The sequence below is a fragment of the Capricornis sumatraensis genome, chromosome 11 (genome assembly GCF_032405125.1).
Source record: "Capricornis sumatraensis isolate serow.1 chromosome 11, serow.2, whole genome shotgun sequence".
Classification (NCBI taxonomy): Eukaryota; Metazoa; Chordata; class Mammalia; order Artiodactyla; family Bovidae; genus Capricornis; species Capricornis sumatraensis.
In genome coordinates, this window is record NC_091079.1 from 95833149 (window position 1) to 95852647 (window position 19499).

General features: G+C 44.6%; 1 protein-coding gene across 3 annotated transcripts; it reads right to left on the reverse strand.

Moving 5' to 3' along the window:
• Nucleotides 1-1290: 1290 nt before the first annotated feature.
• On the reverse strand, nucleotides 1291-18429 carry CA2 (carbonic anhydrase 2). Of its 3 annotated transcripts, XM_068983459.1 has the most exons (7): nucleotides 18347-18429; nucleotides 16976-17173; nucleotides 8213-8331; nucleotides 7169-7261; nucleotides 5767-5829; nucleotides 3473-3628; nucleotides 1291-2125 (listed from the first exon to the last, which is right to left on the reverse strand). In XM_068983459.1, exons 1-7 carry the CDS (start codon nucleotides 18378-18380, stop codon nucleotides 2006-2008), a joined length of 783 nt encoding a protein of 260 aa, XP_068839560.1. In that variant the 5' UTR covers nucleotides 18381-18429; the 3' UTR covers nucleotides 1291-2005. The 3 variants fall into 3 exon arrangements, with proteins under 3 accessions (XP_068839560.1, XP_068839561.1, XP_068839562.1); XM_068983460.1 differs by lacking the exon at nucleotides 5767-5829; XM_068983461.1 differs by lacking the exons at nucleotides 8213-8331; nucleotides 18347-18429 and having other exon boundaries at nucleotides 16976-17023.
• Nucleotides 18430-19499: the final 1070 nt, after the last annotated feature.

Consider the following 19499-nt stretch of genomic DNA (forward strand, 5'->3'; position numbering starts at 1 on the left):
GGAATAAATTAGAATATTTGTGAGTCTTCCCCCAAAAAAGATCAAGAAAATAGTATCCCTTGATTACATGTGTTTCTGGCTATGAGTGGTATAAAATATCTTTATTACAAAATTTAGAGATCATTGTACACCAAGAACATCATAACTCACCTATATATAGAACTCAGTGTTGACAAGTTTCTGCTTCAGCATATAACTGAAAACCAATGTGTAAAAATATACACTAGTTAAATTTTTCATATTTAGAAGAGGCCCTCTGCAGTTCACCTGGAGTAGATTTAGTTTTAATTCATACACAATTCTGTTTAAGGTTGTCCTGTGGGTCCCCCACCCAAAACAAGAAACAACAAATTAGAGAAGCCTTGTTCCAGGAAACTAAGTTAACAGACTCACGGGCTTAAACACACACACACACACGGGCTTAAAATGCATTATTTTCGACCACCTCCTATACACCAGACATTACCTCATATAATATGAATATCCTGGGTGTTATCCTCTCTTTATACTCAGGGTCATAGAGATTGAGAAGGGATTCAAAACAGACCATCAAACTCCAAAGTTTGTGATCTTTCTTTTACAGAAAACTCAGCTCATTTCTTTAGCAAAGCAGGTGAGAGTGAGTTAGTGACTTCTCTATCTCTGGTAACAAAGAGGTTTCCCCCCGCCCCTCCCCCCACCCCCCACCCCACAAAGTGTGGAACCTGAGTCGTGTGTTAAACTTGGCTTCCCAGAGTAACTCATTAGCCAGACATCCCAGGGTCTGGGCGTGGAGCTAAATCCAAGACAGCCGTGGGCGCAGGAGACTGGAGTTTCATCTGTTCACCCTGCTTCCCACCTGGAGCAGGTATGATTCACCTTCCGAAGATTCAGATGACTCTCACTTCTGGGGACCACTGGGATTCCTCTTTCGAATAAAATGGATTTTTATTTTTATTTGCTGCATTTCCCAGGAGCATATCTTGATTCGGGAAGTCTCCCCTTCCCCCTCCTGCTGTTCCAGTAACCACTTCCTCTCCTTTCTCAGGATCTACCCTCATGGAGATCACATGAGCCAGTGCTCAGAAAGCTCACAAGAGCGCATGGCAAATACAGATAACCTTCAGGGTGTGTCCTTCTGTGGAGACTCTTGATTATGAGTAAGCCAATTACGGTGGCTTATTATTTACAGTGAATTAACATGAATTAAAAAAGTATACATTTGCTTCTTCGCCGTTCCCCACTGCCCAGCATAAAATAAAATAATCCAAGGTAGAATTCCAGATTTTATTAGAGAATGTATCTAAAATACAGTATTTATTAAGTTATGATATATTATTTGAATGGAAATATACTCTGTATCACAACTACAACAATTTTTATAGATAATTCATTTACATCTCTATAGTTCAAAAATCACTAAATCACAGCATAATTAAAATACCATTGCTACAAATATATACGAATTTAAAGTTTTTCTTTATTATACCATCTTGGAATCACAAACATTTATCTGATGTACATTACATAGGATCAAGACTATTTTCAGTTCAGTTCAGTTCAGGTCAGTCGCTCAGTCGTGTGTCCGACTCTTTGCGACCCCATGAATCACAGCATGCCAGGCCTCCCTGTCCATCACCATTTTACCTGATTTATACTACACAGTTCAGTTTACCCCCATATATAGATTTGCACTCAATCAGCCTACCTTCCTATATTTTAAAATAGCATTTTACTGAACCATCGTGAGTGCTCATTACCCTACATTCTGTGAGCAAAATCTAGGTTCGTATATTCTCTGTCCCATAAAGGCTACTATCATAAGCAAAGCACCAGTCACAGCAAATCTGTCAATCATGACAACTGGCCTAGGTTTTCACATTTTAGTAGTAAGCACGTCAGGTGAGAGATGAAGGGTCTAGAAAGCCAGATGCAAAGCAGCGAGGGCCCAGTTCACCAAGGTGGGCTTGTGCTAAGCTAAAGGGAGGCCCAAAGGCTCTCCCCCCGATGCCGCCCCGGGGCCGCCTTATTTGGGGAAAACTCTGACTTGTCTGTTTTTCAGCGGCTGAGCCGGACGCCAGTTGGCCAACATCAGGAGTTCAGGCTCACCCTCTGCGTTGAAGTTAAGGCTGCGGAATTTCAACATCTAAAAGACAAAATTAAAGATAAAAAGCATCAAAAATACAAGTTTCACTAGAGCATTCAATTATCATGCTTGTGTTAAATCCTGAAATACATTTCCCAGCATTCACAGCCTCAGATGGCAATGCTCAAAATTTAATTTGATTCTCAACAGAGATATCATGACATATAGACTACACATACATACTTTTATACAACAAATTAATTTCTACAGAATAAATACAACATCTTGCTGTGATTTGAAGGAAATTTACAATGAGCTTCTTTTTTCCTCTTTTAATTACATAATCAAACATCAAAAGTCTATAAAATATTTCAGAGATGTAAAGTAATAATAGCGATTCTAGATCCAAGTTAAGGTTTTGTTTTCTGCCCCAGGGAAGATAAACATCAGCATGGGTAAAATTAGACAAAGTGACCCCTGGTTTGCAGGCTCCGGGGTGGAATGATGCCTGACATCTCTGCTTCAATTTACAGAAGCACAGGATTAAATCTGCCCACGCTGGGATTTCCAGTCCTTATCACTGGGTAGTTCTGATTTCCTTTTAAATTCGTGTGAGTTCCCAGCAGAGCGACGTGACCCAGGCAGCCCTCCCCCAGCTCCCTCCTTCTCTGAGGCTGTTTCTGAAAGTGTCACTTCCCTTTCACTAAGCATGACTTCATCTAAACGAAGAATGGTGGTTTGGGAAGTAAGGCAGCTGCCAGAGAATCAGTAGCCTTGAACCTGATCTCTCTGCCCAACAAAATTCCCTTGGTCACCTCCGAGGAAGTCAATTTCCGTGCCAGTCAACTACTGCTAACACACACAACCATCGTCACTGCAGTGTGCTGAACAGCACAAACTATGCTCTATAGGAAGTGTGTGTCTGGTCTAAGCTGCTAACACAACTTGGAGTGATTTTTAATAGATGCTTTTTATCCAAGGGATGACCCTCAACTCTGTTTGAATTCAGGATGTATTCTGATATAAATAAACCACAGTAAGCTCTTAGGTGAGTGAGCCATCGGCAGGAAATTATCACCCATAGCTATGCACCCTTGAATATAAAATCTCTTTGTTCCAGGCTTCAGATTCCTCCTAATGTACAAAAACAAAAACAAAAAATGCATGCACAGGTGACAGACACCTTTCTCAGGTAATCTTCTATGTTATCCAACTTCAGAGTAAAAAGAAGCAATTGCCTAAGGTTACCGTTAGCAACAGCAAGTTCTTGCTGGGTGCTAGCTACATCTGTAAGCACTATTGCTGTTGCCAGGAGCAGCAGGAGGATGGAAGCCCAGGTCTGTCTGCTTCCAAAGGTCTAGCCCTTCCGCCTGGACTAAGCGCTCCCCCTGACTTGAGCAAACGGACCTGCTGACTGCTAACGGAGACGGGTTCTTTGAGCACGACCCAGGTCACACTTTCGAGGAGAGGAGGGGTGGTCAGTGAGCCGGGGTAGGTCCAGTAGTCCAAGACTTTAGGAAGGAGGCTGCTAGGATTGAAGTTAGGGAAGTCAGCACTCTTACCCTGGAACACAAGGAAAAGACACAGGTTAAACAACATCATGTGATCAGAGTGAGGGGGAGGGGCGGACGCAGGAGAAGGGGAAACAGAAACATTCAACTTTGAGAGTCAAACATCTTTCTTTCTTTTTTTTTTTTTAAAAAAGAGACGTTCCATATTCACCAGAAAACAGAATAAAAGAAATTAACAGAAGACATTCAACAGGGAAACTTAGATTAGCAGACATAAGCAAGAGAACCTATCAATTTCCCCTGTCCATTTGCTCATCTGTCCTCTCAAACAATCCCTTATCTTTTTCATTAAGTCATTAACTAATCTTAGCCGGTATTTAAAGTGAAACTGCTGCCACCAAAATGCTGCGATTTTAGGATGTAGGAACAGAATATGTAGACGGTATCCTCGATGAGGAGGTAATTGTCCTGTTGTACTGTTTCGTGGTTCGACCAGAACTGAAAAGCTGCAATTAGCTCTGGACACTGCACTTTACAGAAACAGCAGCAACAGCAAAGAGTTGTCCGAAGAGTGACAGGTCGCTGCAGAGAGACAGTTATCAGGTAAGATTAGTTAAAGGGGACAGAGATAATGAGCTTGGGCGTAGGTGAGAGGCTTCGAGAAAACGGGCTCAAGCGAAGGATGGTTTAGTTGGTTTTTTGGAGATGTAGTTGACATATGTTAGTTTCAGGAATACAATGTAATGATTCAATATTTGAATATATTATCGAATGATCATAATAGGTCTAGTGGACATCTCTCAACATAAACAGTTACAGAATTTCCTTTTCTTGTGATAAGAACTTTTAAATCTACTCTTAGCAACTTTCAAAGTGGCAATACAATGTTATTAACTACAGTCACTATAGCATTGATTTTGATTTACTTATAAGTCAATCCCCAAACATCTTTATTTTATAATTGGAAATTTGTACCTTTTGACCCCTTTCATCCATTTTTGGCCTCCCCGCTGCCACTTCTGGCAACCACCATCGATTCCCTGTATTTGTGAGCTGGTTATGTGTTTGTTTTCTTTGCTTACTTGTTTAGATTCCACTAGTTCATCTGGTATTTGTTTTTCTTTATCCGACTTATCTCACTCAGCCTAATACTCTCAAGGCCCATCCATGTCGTCACAAATGGCATGATTTCATTCTCCTGTACAGCTGAGTCCATTTTATCTGTCTCTCTATATCTTGAGCTTAGTCACTTCAATCCTGTCTGACTCTTTTACAAGCCCATGGACTGTAGCCCACCAGGCTCCTCTGTCCATGGGACTGATTCTCCAGGCAAGAATACTGGAGTGGGTTGCCATGCCCTCCTCCAGGGGATCGTCCTGACTCAGGGATCAAACCCACGCCTCCTGCTTTGGCAGGCAGATTCTGCACCCACTGAGCCTCTTGGGGAGCCCCATCTATCTCTATCTACCCACGTTTTCTTTCTCCATGCACTTGTTACCGGATACTTAGGCTCTTTCTGTCTTGGCTATTGTGAATAAAGCCGCAGTGAACATGGTGGTGGGGGTGGTGGTGCCTATATCCTTCTGAATTAGTGTTGTAGGATCAGGTTTATTCTATACCATCAAGGGAGTCAAGCTCAGGGTAACAGGCAAGCCTTCAGAAGATAGATGCTGCTTTGATAAAGCCAGGTTGCTGCTGCTGAAAGCAGTATTTATAAGCAGATGCCCCATGACCTCAGCACAGCTATGCTGTGCAGTAGATGTAAACACGAATTCAAAGAGGTCACAAAGCAGGACCTTACTCATCGTGTTGTCCATTGCATTTCCTAGACTAACAAAGTGGCCAGCATATAGTAAGTACTCAAGAAATATCTGCCCTATGAAGAGTGAATAACTGGATCAGGTGGTCCAGCCTCCTTGCAATCACGGTTTTCTCTGATTCTTACATATGGATGTTCAAATGAAGCAAGATTAAATAAATACAAGTCGGAAAATTATAAGCATTAGGATCAACTTTGGGATAAAGATTAAGTTACATAAACATATGAGCAACATGTTACCTTTATTAAGGGCTCATCTAAGCACCACCCATCAAACCAAGACTACTCAGCTTGAGCAAAAGAATTTTAAAAAATAAGTTCGGTATAGAAGATAGGTACCCTATGCAGGTGTCAAAAAAATTGAAGTGTACCTTTGTTTTAATAGAATCCAGCATGTCAAGGACTTTCTGGAGGGCTGGGTTAGCATCACCAACCTACAGAAAGACACAAAGGACAAAGACAGCATGTACAGTTGGCACCACACCGTTTTTTGATTAGGGCAACTCTAAGGTATAATTTCTCCAAATGGTGAAGCAAAACCCACCACTAGCTACATGCCACCCATCAGTGTTAGTCTGATTCCCCTATTTTCACTGACAACCTGCTTCTGGCCCTGCGGTTCACCTGAAATTACCCTTTCAGATGTCACCAGTGACCTCCAACTGCCAAAGTCAACAGCACTGTTCAAATGCTTGCGTTAAGCTTCATGCAGAATTTTGCGCTACTGTCTTCCCTCCTTTGCAAAATCCCCCTTCTTTCGACGTTTCCTTCTGTCCTCCAACCTCCCATATTTCCCTTGACTCCTGTATTCCCCATTGATCATTTAATCAGGGTCTTTCCTCCCAGTCTGCAGTTTCTCAGGGTTGCTTGCTGAGTAGTGTTACCCCCTCTCGTCAGGGTTTCCTTGCATGATCTCACAGACACTCATAGTAGCTCAGCTGGTAAAGAATCTGCCTGCAATGCAGGAGACCCCGGTGTGATTCCCGGGTCGAGACATTCCTCTGGAGAAGGGATAGGCTACCCATTCCAGTATTCTTGGGTTTCTCTGGCGGCTCAGCTGGTAAAGAATCTGCCAGCAAAGCGGGAGACCTGGGTGCGATCCCTGGGTTGGGAAGATCCCCCATAGAAGGGAAAGGATACCCACTCCAGTATTCTGGCCTGGAGAATCCCAGGGACTGTAGTCAATGGGGTCACAAAGAGTCGGACATGACTGAGCCACTTTCACTTCACTTGTCACTTGTGTGTGCAGCTGTCACCTTGACACAGGATTTCTAGGACCACGAATCTGTAGCCCAGCCCTTTCTCCACTGGGTGTATAACTATCCAGGGGGCAGTTCAGTCGGTGTGTCCAACTCCTGCTGCCTGGATTCTGCAACGTGGAGCCACTGTCCTTCACTCCTCCAAAACCTGGTCTTAATTTAGCATCCTCTGTCACGGAATAGTACTACCTAGCTTAAGGCTGAATAAGAAAAAAAAAAAAAGTACTAGCATTCATCCCAAGTATTGCTTTTTCTCATTTCGTATTTCATGTGTAGACATCCTTCACATTTACATCCAAATAGTACCTAAGAAATACCTCTGGAATTGTCTTTTTGTCTCTATCTCCACTGTGGTTAGCAGATATGTAGGAAAATAACCCCCTAAATACTTCAGAGCCTAAGGCATTTCCTAGGCTTTTTGTAGAAAGTCCTATTTGTCATGCATGTTCTGTCCAGTTCATCTGTTTTGGAAACAGGCGAGGGGGTTGGGGAAAGAATTGGGCCATCAACTAACCTTCAGAAAAACACCCACAACAGCCAGTCCATCAGGCTGTTGCGCTGCTGTTCCAAAGTCCCTGTACTTGGTGTTCCAGTGAACCAGGTGTAGCTGAAGCAGAAGCACAGACAGCAAACGATTAAACGTGGTAAGACCCTGCACAGTCATCTTCACAGCTAGAGCTCACGAAAGAAAGTGAAAACGTGGAGAATTATAAATCTAAACTTGTATTTTAATTCTAATTGTCCACGACTTGGCATAATAGCAAGTGATTCCTTCAACAACTCTAAGACAAAGCGTTGCATACCTTTGAGGAACATTTATTTCTAGATTTTACATTAAAACACGATCCTTCAAGTTGAATTCATTTTTACGGAAATGTTGTTCTTAGGACGTCTTAGAGAAAGCTTTGGGGCATTAACAGTAACATCACAAATAAAGGTTATAAGAAGCAAATATAAAGAGCCTTTGTAAAGAAAATGGTTTGAGCTAAATTTAAGTTATGACCAACCTAGATAGCATATTCAAAAGCAGAGACATTACTTTGTCGACTAAGGTCCGTCTAGTCAAGGCTATGGTTTTACCAGTGGTCATGTATGGATGTGAGAGTTGGACTGTGAAGAAGGCTGAGCGCTGAAGAATTGATGCTTTTGAACTGTGGTGTTGGAGAAGACTCTTGAGAGTCCCTTGGACTGCCAGGATATCCAACCAGTCCATTCTGAAGGAGATTAGCCCTGGGATTTCTTTGGAAGGAATGATGCTAAAGCTGAAACTCCAGTACTTTGGCCACCTCATGCGAAGAGCTGACTCATTGGAAAAGACTCTGATGCTGGGAGGGATTGGGGGCAGGAGGAGAAGGGGACAACCGAGGATGAGATGGCTGGATGGCATCACGGACTCGATGGACGTGAGTCTGAGTGAACTCTGGGAGATGGTGATGGACAGGGAGGCCTGGCGTGCTGTGATTCACGGGATCGCAAAGAGTCGGACACGACTGAGCGACTGAACTGAACTAAAATTTACAAATTAAGCTTTTGAAAGAGAAAAAAAAGTGTTTCTTACCTCTGCAGTGTATTTCTTCCTATCCACAGTATGTTCAGAACCTTGGTCATCAGATGAACCCCAGTGAAAGTGAAACTGAACCAATCTGTAAGTGCCAGTAAGAGGTCCATCTTTCAGCACTAAAATGAAAAAAAAAAACCATATAATATTTATGTGGGCTTGCCAGGTGGCGCTCGTGGAAAAGAACCCAACTGCCAATACAGGAGACATAAGAGACGCGGTGTTTTTGCTCGGAGAATCCCGTGGACAGAGGAGCCTGGTGGCACACACACACTTATACACACACAAACTCATCCATACGCACGTGGGACACACACAGAGCTGAATGTCACAGTCTTCAATCTTCTTTTATAGTACTGAATTTATGCCTGAGGCAACACTTTCACTCTGTGAAAATTAAATCTAGACTCGGGCTTAGTTTGCAGAGCTGATGGAATCACGGCAACTGTTGGGTCCTTTTTCTTTCCTTTACTTGTACCGACTGGAAGGATGGATGTTTTTCCCATCTGTTTTCTGAGCACAGGACACTTTCCTTCCAGGTTTGTTCGGGAGTCAGAGGTTCAGGTTTCAGAGAGAGGAGATTTTCAGGGGACTATGAATTCCTCTGTGAATCAGTGAGGAGGCGCTGGCAGCCGCCTTCCAACGCTGGGCCATCGCACACCTGCAAACTCAGGAACCTCTGCTCTGCCTCGGCCCAGAGAGCGACCTTCAGCCCGCTTCGCCAACCTCTGATGTCACTTCTCACTAGAATCTGTCAAACAATAAGCATGCCAACAAAGGTCCGTCTAGTCAAGGCTATGGTTTTCACAGTGGTCAGGTATGGATGTGAGAGTTGGACTATAAAGAAAGCTGAGTGCCGAAGAATTGATGCTTTTGAACTGTGGTGTTGGAGAAGACTCTTGAGAGTCCCTTGGATTGTAAGATAAAATAAGTCAGTGCTAAAGGAAATCAACCCTGAATATTCATTGGAAGGACTGATGCTGAAGCTGAAACTCCAATACTTTGGCCACCTGATGCGAAGAGCTGACTCACTGGAAAAGACCTTGATGCTGGGAAAGACTGAGGGCAAAAGTAGAGGGCAGCAGAGGATGAGATGGTTAGATATTATCACTGACTCAATGGACATGAATTTGAGCAAACTCTGGGAGATGGCAAAGGACAGGGAAGCCTGGCGTGCTGCAGTCCGTGGGGTCATAAACAGTCGGACACGATTTAGCAACTGAACAACAAAGAGACATATTTAAAAGCTTTTAAAATTAGGGTAGTTCTACTACTTCAGTTTTATTTCTCTAGAACTGGGAATAGAACCCCTTTTGCCGTAAATGAATTTTATTAGTTTGGGCTTATAATTCTGCAGAGTAATGAGTCCAAGATAACTTCAGCTTTGGCTGAAAACCAAAGGACAAGGTCTTCATGATAAAGTTTGTTTGGACAACTTCACCTAAATATGCTTAACTGGTAGCAGCACACGTTCATCTCTTCAAAGAAAAGATAAAGCTGGCTGGCAGATATCTAGGCGGCTGGACCCTTCTGTGGCTCCTGATACAACCTGTGGCTGACAGTTCTGCCTTACAATAGGCCAGGAAGAAAAGAATTTGTTTTAAAAAAAGAGAGAACAAGTTAAAATGGTGTTATAACTATACACAAAAATAAACTCAAAATGGATTAAAGATCTAAAAGTAAGACCAGAAACTATAAAACTCCTAGAGGAGAACACAGGCAAAACACTCTCCGACATAAATCACAGCAGGATCTTCTATGACCCACCTCCCAAAATATTGGAAATAAAAGCAAAAATAAACAAATGGGACCTAATTAAAATTAAAAGCTTCTGCACAACAAAGGAAACTATAAGCAAGGTGAAAAGACAGCTTTCAGAATGGGAGAAAATAGCAAATAGCAAATGAAGCAACTGACAAAGAATTAATCTCAAAAATTACAAGCAACTCCTGCAGCTCAATTCTAGAAAAATAACCCAGTAAAAAAATGGGCCAAAGATCTAAAACAGACATTTCTCCAAAGAAGACATACATTTGGCTAACAAACACATGAAAAGATGCTCAACATCACTCAATATCAGAGAAATGCAAATCAAACCCACAATCAGGTACCATCTCACACCAGTCAGAATGGCAGTGATCCAAAAGTCTACAAACAATACTTGCTGTAGAGGGTGTGGAGAAAAAGGAATCCTCTTACACTGTTGGTGGAAATGCAAACTAGTACAGCCACTATGGAGAACAGTGTGGAGATTCCTTAAAAAATTGGAAATAGAACTGCCTTATGACCCAGCAATCCCATGGTTGGGCATACACACTGAGGAAACCAGAATTGAAAGAGACACGTGTACCCCGATGTTCATCACAGCACTGTTTATAATAGCCAGGACATGGAAACCTAGATGTCCATCAACAGATGAATGGATAAGAAAGCTGTGGTACATATACACAATGGAGTATTACTCAGCCATTAAAAAGAATACATTTGAATCAGTTCTAATGAAGTGGATGAAACTGGAGCCTTATTATACTGAATGAAGTAAGCCAGAAAGAAAAACACCAAGACAGTATACTAACACATATATATGGAATTTAGGAAGATGGCAATCATAGCCCTGTACGCAAGACAGCAAAAGAGACACAGATGTACAGAACAGACTTTTGGACTCTGGGGGAGAGGGCAAGGGTGGGATGATTTGGGAGAATGGCATTGAAATATGTATAATATCATATAAGAAATGAATCGCCAGTCCAGGTTCAATGCATGATACAGGATGCTCGGGGCTGGTGCACTGGGATGACCCAGGGGGATGGGATGGGGAGGGATGTGGGAGGGGGTTCAGGATGGGGAACACGTGTACACCCATGGCAGATTCATGTCGATGGATGGCAAAACCAATACAATATTGTAAAGTAATTAGCCTCCAATTAAAATAAATAAATTTATATTAAAAAAGAAAAAGTTCAATGAAAAAAATAAATAAATTTTTAAAAATGGTGTTATATTACTGATCTTTAAGAAACATGAATTTGGATGTATTCAGATAAAATCACATCTCTTAAAACTTTAAAAAACTTACTGTAAAAGTGCTTTTATTAAATCTGATAACAAATAATTAAATAATTATCCTTATGCCCCCCAAATAGAATTTTTCCAAGATGAAAATATAATTCATAACTATATATACCAATAAAAATACATGTTTATAAAGTTTATAAAGATTTAGAATTAGGCAAGAGTAACATGAGCTTTTATTATATAAGGCTTTCTAACACTAAAACAAACAAAAAAAAAGAAATGCCTGAGTGTTCAATGATTAAACACTTTCAGGACTAACCTACTATTACCAGATATCTGTTTAAGCTTCTGTTAAAATAGACTATGTTACTATGTAGCTGAGAAGTCCACTGTAAACAGCGCATACTCGGTCGCTCAATCATGTCCAACTCTTTGCGACCCCGTGGACTGTAGCCCACCAGGCTCCCCTGTCGATGGGATTCTCCAGGCAAGAATACTGGAATGGATGGTCATTTCCTTCTCCAGGGGATCTTCCCAATCCAGAGATCAAACCGGTGTCTCTCGGGTCTCCTGCCTTGGCAGGTGGGTTCTTTACCACGAGCACCACCTGGGAAGCCCCTACTGTAATTAGGAAAGGTGTTAGCGTGTTAGTCACTCAGTCATGCCTGACTTTTTGTGACCCCATGAACTGTAGCCTGCCAGGTTCCTCTGTCCATGAGATTCTCCAGGCAAGAATGCTGGAGTGGGTTGTCATCTCCTTCTCCAGGGGAAGGAATGTGATTTCCAACTCCATACGGTCTATGGGGTTGCAAAGAACAGACACGATTGAGCAACACCACACACTCATAAAGGCAGCGTGCATCTTTCTACTTGAGAAATAGGGAAGATGAGATTCAAGACAGGAAACTCACAATATTCTGGGTCTACTTCCTCTTTTACTTAATTTGATTGCTCCATGCCATTTTCTAAACTACTCCACTTTAAAAACTCGTTTTTCTAATTAAAAAAAATAGTTTTAAAGAATAGCAGAAATTGCTATTCTTTAAATGCTATTCATGGCATTTTTCCCCCTCTGGAAAAATCCAGCCATTTGTGTGTGTAGAGTCCATCATCTCTTGTACCACAGAAATGTGTTCCATACGCGATGGAGATACAAGAATGGGGTTTTCTACTCCAAGACCCAATGTCCTGTTCAAGACGCCTCCAAATTTCATTTAAATCCAAACCGCAAAATCAAGAGCCTGAGATTTTAACTTTCATGATCTTCCATTAGTTATACATACTATATATAAAACACAACAGAAGCACTGAATGTAATATTATCATCTGTCCTCTTATATATATTACTTACGTAAATTATGTTACTGGTGAAAGATTCATTTTAGTAATATTGAAATAAATTAGCTACTAATACAAATTAAAAACTATAAATGTAACATTAACATTTTTTCCTTCTTGATCACTTTAATATTACTTAATTTAAGATGAGAGGGCTTCCCTGGTGGCTCAGCTGGTAAAGAATCTGCCTGCAATGCGGGAGACACAGCTTCAATCCCTGGGTTGGGAAGATCCCCTGGAGAAGGAAACGGCAGCCCATCCCTGTATTCTTCCCTGGAGAATCTCATGCACAGGAGAGCCTGGAGGGCTACCGTCCACGAGGTCACAAAGAGTGCGGCATGACTGAGCTACTAACACGCATACACATGATATAAGATGCATCCAAATCAACTACAGACCTTACTGAATGTCAACAATCTCTCCTAAATTCAAAATATAAATAAACTATTCCCAATAATCCTTAGATTAACATTTAAGGGATTCCTATTAATGAAGTAAATAGTCTATTAAAAAACATTTCTAGCAGGTGAATAATCATTTCTATGGAGAATCTGAAACTTAATCTATTCTGGGGTTTTGGCAGTGGTCAGCCATTCTAGGGCTACCTACTAAGGTTAAAAAAGCAAGTGTCAGTAGAGACAAATCTGAGGGAAAGATGCCCATATTCCATCTCTTTTCCAGTAGTGAGATGTTACGCTGTTACTTTCACTAACATAACCACAATGAAGACAGAAGGGAGAGCAGTTTTCAGTTTCAGGTTTATGGCAATTATTTGACAGCTTTTTTTTTTTTAAGTAACCCTTTGACATGAACACAATTAAATATGGGGTCTAGAATGCTTTAGTCTATCTTACAGAAGCTTAGGGTTTTGCTCACAACTGTCCATGGGTTGGCCCAAGAATTCGAGCTCTGGTTTTCAATATTTGCCTCTAACTTTGCAATACAGCAAGAGAGTTTTAAACTCATTAGTAAAAGTTAATAAGTTAGCAGGAGTTAATAATTTGACTACTATTCTTTTCCTCCCAGATAAAGAATGTAATAAAAGATCTCAAACAGGGGGAGTTATTTTTTAATAACTTTAAAAACCTAACAGGATTAACATTTTTTTCATTAATTTCAGGTGGTTTCTTTTTAAAGGCACTTAGAAGGTTGAGGAGAGCTTTAACCCAAGTTCCTAGTTAAAGCCTATTAACTCCATATTTAAAAAGAATTCTCGCAAGCTTAAACATAACAATAAATTCTACCAGTTCAGTTCATTATACCCAAGTATTTAAGTGTGGGTAGGTTAAAGTGTCTGCCTGGAATGCGGGAGACCTGGGTTCGATCCCTGGGTCAGGAAGATCCCCTGGAGAAGGAAATGGCAACCCACTCCAGTACTCTTGCCTGGAGAATCCCATGGAGGGCGGAGCCTGGTAGGCTTCAGTCCATGGGGTCGCAAAGAGTCGGACACGACTGAGCGACTTCACTTCACTTCATGAGAACATTTAGGATCTATCCGAAAATCTGAGCCTATGAAAAGTTCCTGAAGACTGATACCTCACTGGGAGTAAATCAACTGAAGTATTTAAATATAGAAAATACAGGATATCTTAAAATATTAACACAGTGAAAATAATTCCTAATAGAGATGATAAACTACAGATTTAAAAAACCTGAATGACCATAATTTTTAGACTTAGAACAGAAAAGTATATCAGTTTTTGAAAGTATGGCATGGGGATGAACACACTAGACATTACCTATGACTGTCATTTAAAGATTCTTGTTCAGTTTCCATTTTTAAGTGGTTGCCATTTAGTCTCATTCCAGCAAACTAGGAAGGAGACGACTAGCAAGTAACCTAAACTCTTGAGCATTCCGTTTCTTCATGTTTATTTTAAGTGGGTTTGCCTAGAGTATCTCCACCGTGTGTTCCAACTTGAGAGTCTAGGATCTTTAAAAAAAAAAAAGTCCAAAGGGTGTTTCTCTGCATGCTATCTTTGGTTGTGTTTTATTTTTGTGTTTTCCCTTAACATCAACATTTAATATATTCATATTCTAGAGAAAAATGCTTCCTTGTTTCATCAAAACACCTGCAAACGCTGAAGAGGTATCAGGCAAAGTCACAAAGGATCCTCTCGCCTGTAAAGGGGAACAAGCCTCTCCAGCGCTCGATCCTCTTGCTTTCAGTGTGCCTCCTGCCTGGCTCTCCCAGGCCCTCATTGTTTCCTGCTTCCTTTTGCTGGGAGTCTCCTCCAAGACGCTGAAATCCTTCAGGCCTCATCCTTCAGGCTCAAACCTTATTCACCCTGAAAAGTCTTTTCTGACTTGCGCGGGCCAACTCCAAACCTGCTTTCCATGTTTCCTTGGAACATCTTGTTGCACCCGCCAAAGTGACTGTCAGCACCTATTGCTCTTGTCTTCCTACTTGAGGCATCCCCAGCACCGGCTCAGGGGAGGCGAGCGAGGGACCACGGCTCCATCCTGACCTCCGGGTGGCTGGCTTGTCTTACGTAACGGTGGTGCTAGTGAGATTTTTCTTTTCTTTTATAAAAACTAAGTGAATAATACATCTGTCTCTAAAGACGTGGACTTGAGCCTCTGTCGGAACCACTTGGTTTTCATCTGTTTCACAATCAAACCCAGCCAGGTGCTTTAGTAATGTGTGTGTTATTCACCAGGAGCAGTAGTTAGAAAAAGGCAGCTAGCTCTCATCAGTTACTGCTCATGTAGAAATCCATCAGAACTGGACATATTCATGGTAAAACATATTACTATGTAATAATATCATATGTAAAATCAGTCCACAGTTTAACATAATAACTGGCATCTTTGGAAAAATACGGAAGTGTTATCAGATTTTAAAATATCAAGTGGTAAGAGGTAATTTTAAAGCAATTTAAAAACCAGTCCATTCTGAAGGAGATCAGCCCTGGGATTTCTTTGGAAGAAATGATGATAAAGCTGAAACTCCAGTACTTTGGCCACCTCATGCGAAGAGTTGACTCATTGGAAAAGACTCTGATGCTGGCAGGGATTGGGGGCAGGAGGAGAAGGGGACGACAGAGGATGAGATGGCTGGATGGCATCATAGACTCGATGGACGCGAGTCTGAGTGAACTCCGGGAGTTGGTGATGGACAGGGAGGCCTGGCGTGCTGCGATTCATGGGGTCGCAAAGAGTCGGACACGACTGAGCGACTGAACTGAACGGAAAACCTTTACTTTTTTTCTCTCTAATAAATCCTATTCACTAGCTACCATGAAAAAACAAAACAAAAGTTTTCATCAGAGGTGCAATAGCGACAGCACTTGCCTAACAAAGGCAGCCAAGTGGTGTGAAGAGCCGACAACAGCAGTGGCCATTTACAGAGGAATCTTAGGTGCCAGGCACTGGGCTTTATTTTCTGTCCCATTTAATCCTTCTGCTGTAACAGATACTCCAATTTTACAGTTAAGAAAACAAAAACGTAGAGAGGTTAAGTTACTATCATTCCCAGGAGAGGAGGAAGGAAGAATTTTTTCAAAACTCTACTGAATACATAGGATAACTACAGAAAAAGGCAAGGCAACTCGACTATAATGATTCTAATTACATTCACATACTCGTACTGTAGGTCATTACGCGAACATTTTGACAGCATTACTGAATGTTGGATCGGTCTTTTCTCCTTCTGCGCAATGCTCCACACATCCCCAGGCCCACACCACCACACACAACGTGTTTGTAGCACCGTTCACTCAGGGCCCTTCAGAGGAAAGCACTCGGGAAAACAGGGCGCTGGCCAGGAAATCAACCAGTGGGCAAAGAAGGCTGCTACTGTGTCTGAAGGGGATTGTTCTCCTACTTCTAAGCAAGAAAAAAATAATAAAAAGAAGCAGCAGTCAAAGAGAGTTCTGTAAACAGCACTACTACAAATAAATTACAGTAACTGGTTTTGTCAGCAAGGTATGTCCACCAAGTCAAAACATCTTCATTTATGGAATGAACTTCTGGGTGGATGCCAAGATACACAGCCACCTGTATCACACTGGCCCAAGGCTGAGAAAATATTCACAAACACAGTGTTTCTGAGAATTTCAGGATTTTAAAGGAGCAGGTTCTCATCGCCCTTCTGCATGCTACCTTGAAGACCAATCCTGAAAAGTTCAGCTTTTGCAAGTCTTCTCATTGCTGATCTCTATCGCCAAGGGGCCCTGCCCTTTTTTGACTTTTCTCAGGCATAGCACAGTTATTCAATGCCCTACATACAAACCGGGAAGCGGACAGGGAGAAACAGCTCCTGCCACTTCAAAGAAATTAGCCTGCTTCCCAGAGGCTGAAATCCAACGAAGAGGATCAGAATGTAGTGTTAAGGGGGGCTTCCTGCGCCTGTTAAGCTGGGAAAAGAGCTGCTACTGACATACAAGTTATTTTGCAAACACTGACCTGCTTCGTCCTGCGAGTCATCAAACTCCACGTTGAAAGAGTGACCATTGTTGACCATTCTCCGCGAAGCTGCTTGCTCATAGAGAAGGGCCAGAGGCTTCAGAGCAGGATCGTGAACGACGGCCTTGGTGTCGATGTCAACGGGTGACTGGCGCTCTCCGTTGGCAACGGGGAAGTCCTTATGCCAGTGTTCAGGGCCTGGGGTTGAGCAGAGACGTGTGAACCCCCACAGTGTGGGGAAGGGCACACCCCAACTCCGGGGAAAGGGCAATGATTCTTGGACCTGCTTGGCTCCAATTCCGGGGATAGCACTTCAGGGCTGTATACAAGGTGGCGCTAGTGGTAAGAACCCGCCTGCCAATGCAGGCAGACGCAAGGGACGCCAGTTCAATCCCTGGGTCAGGAAGATCCCCCGGAAAAGGGCTCGGCCACCCACTCCAGTATTCCTGGCCTGGAGAATCCCATGGACAGAGGAGCCTGGAGGGCTACAGTCCATGGGGTCGCAAAAAGTAGGACACGACTAAAATGATTTAGCAAGCAACCTTTGGGAAAACATTTGATCTGTGCCTTAGTTTTTCCCTCTGTATTATGGGGTACCGATAGCATCTTGCTTATAAAGGTTGGTATGAGAACATTAATCCATGTACCGCTTTTAGAACAAGCAGTGAGCGTCACATACATGTTAGCTATTTTTATGCTTCTTTTACTGAAACTGAGCAGCTGACCCTGGTTTGTGATTAGGATTTGAATGAGCAAGCTTCCTAAAGACTCTCCCGAAGAGGGAGATTCCTTCCTCAGTTCTGCTAGAGGCAAGGACTGAGTCACCGCCCCGCCAGCCCCCTCGCCTTGAAGCGTCGGAATCTCCGTCACTTGACAAGCCCCAGACCCCGCAAGACGCTCAGAGATGCCCCAGGCACATCTTGCTCGTACGTCCGCTGGCCTGGGGGAACCAGACCTGTGGCCCCGAAAAACCGGGTTCCTAGGGACCTCCTGACCTCAGAAGTCAAGAAATCAGGAAAACTCAGAAGTCAGCGCAAAGCACTCAAACCACCAGCCCGGGAACAGTCCATGCTGCGAATCTTAGCCACAGGTGGTGCTGAGGATGAAGCGGGGGGCGGGGAATGAGAGCGGAGAAGGGATGAAGGCGGTGGGCGAGGGGAGTCTCCTAATTTCTCTCCTAATTTCAAAGTGTTTCGCTGCACCCCTTCCTAGCGTCTTCTTGGGACAGGGTGGTGATCGACCCGAGAGGGGCCGCGCGCGGGTCCCGCGGCGATGCGCGCCCCCCTCCCTGGCCCGGCGCGGGGCGCGGGGCTTCCTCCACAGCGGCCTGGGGCCCCGCGCCGGGGGCGCGCCCGGGGGCTCCGCACTCACCGTTGTGCTCGCCGTATCCCCAGTGATGGGACATGGTCGCGCCGGGGTCCGGGGGCTGCTGCTCAGGTGTCCGCGCCGTGTGTCCGCGGGCCGCGCCGTCGTCGGCTCTTATAGGCGCCCGCCACCTTCGCGCGTGGGGGCGGCCCCGGGGTGGGGGCCCCGGGCGGCCCCGGGCGCTGCGGGGAGGAGGGCGCGGGCGGAGGTGCGCTCCGCGCGCTCGGGGCGGGCCGGGCGGGCGAGGCTCCGGGGGCGGGGAGAGCGCCCTGCCGGCGGGGCGCTGCGCCAGGTTCCGGGGCTCCGCTCGGGCCGCCCGGCTTCCCTCGGAGCGCGCGCGGGGCGGCCGCGAGGCTCCGCGCTCCCCGCGCGGACTGGGCTGCGGAGCGTCTGCGCGCGCCCCGTGCCCCCGCGGGGCGCGGACCGCTCGGTCCCGGCGCCTCTCCGCCCGCGCCCCCTTTGTGAGCGCACCCCCGGCCCCCGCGCCCCGCCGCCGCGCCCCATCGGCCCCGCCCGCGCCGCGGCCCCCAGCCCCGGGGGGCTCGCCGCTCGGGGTCCCGGCCCTGCACCCGCGAGCCGGGCGGGGAGCGTGACCTTGGGGCGGACGGGGCTGCGGTCCTGGAGGGGCGCGGAGGGCCGGGCGCCGCGCGCCCCCTGCCGGGCGGCCGTGCGCGCACCGAGGAGGAGGGCGGTCTCCGCACAGAGTCGCACCGAGGCCAGCGTGCTTCTCCATCAGTCCCTCGGTCGTGTCCGACTCTCTGCGACCCCCTCGGCCGCAGCGCGCCAGGCCTCCCTGTCCATCACCAACTCCCGGGGTTTACCCAAACTCATGTCCATTGAGTCGGTGATGCCATCCCACCATCTCATCCTCTGTCGTCCCTTCTCCTTCCACCCTCAATCTTTCCCAGCATCAGGGTCTTTTCCAATGAGTCAGCTCTTCGCATCAGGTGGCCAAAGTATTGGAGCTTCAGCTTCAGCATCAGTCCTTCCGATGAACATTCAGGACTGATTTCCTTTGAGCGAATGCACGGGAGAGGGCCGTTTCCTTGCGAACTGTCAGTTCGCAGGTATCATATGGACACCCTGACATCTCTTCCACCCTCCTTTCTTCTCTTTAAAAAATTAACTTGGGGGGAAGAGGGGGAAGATTACCTAGGCG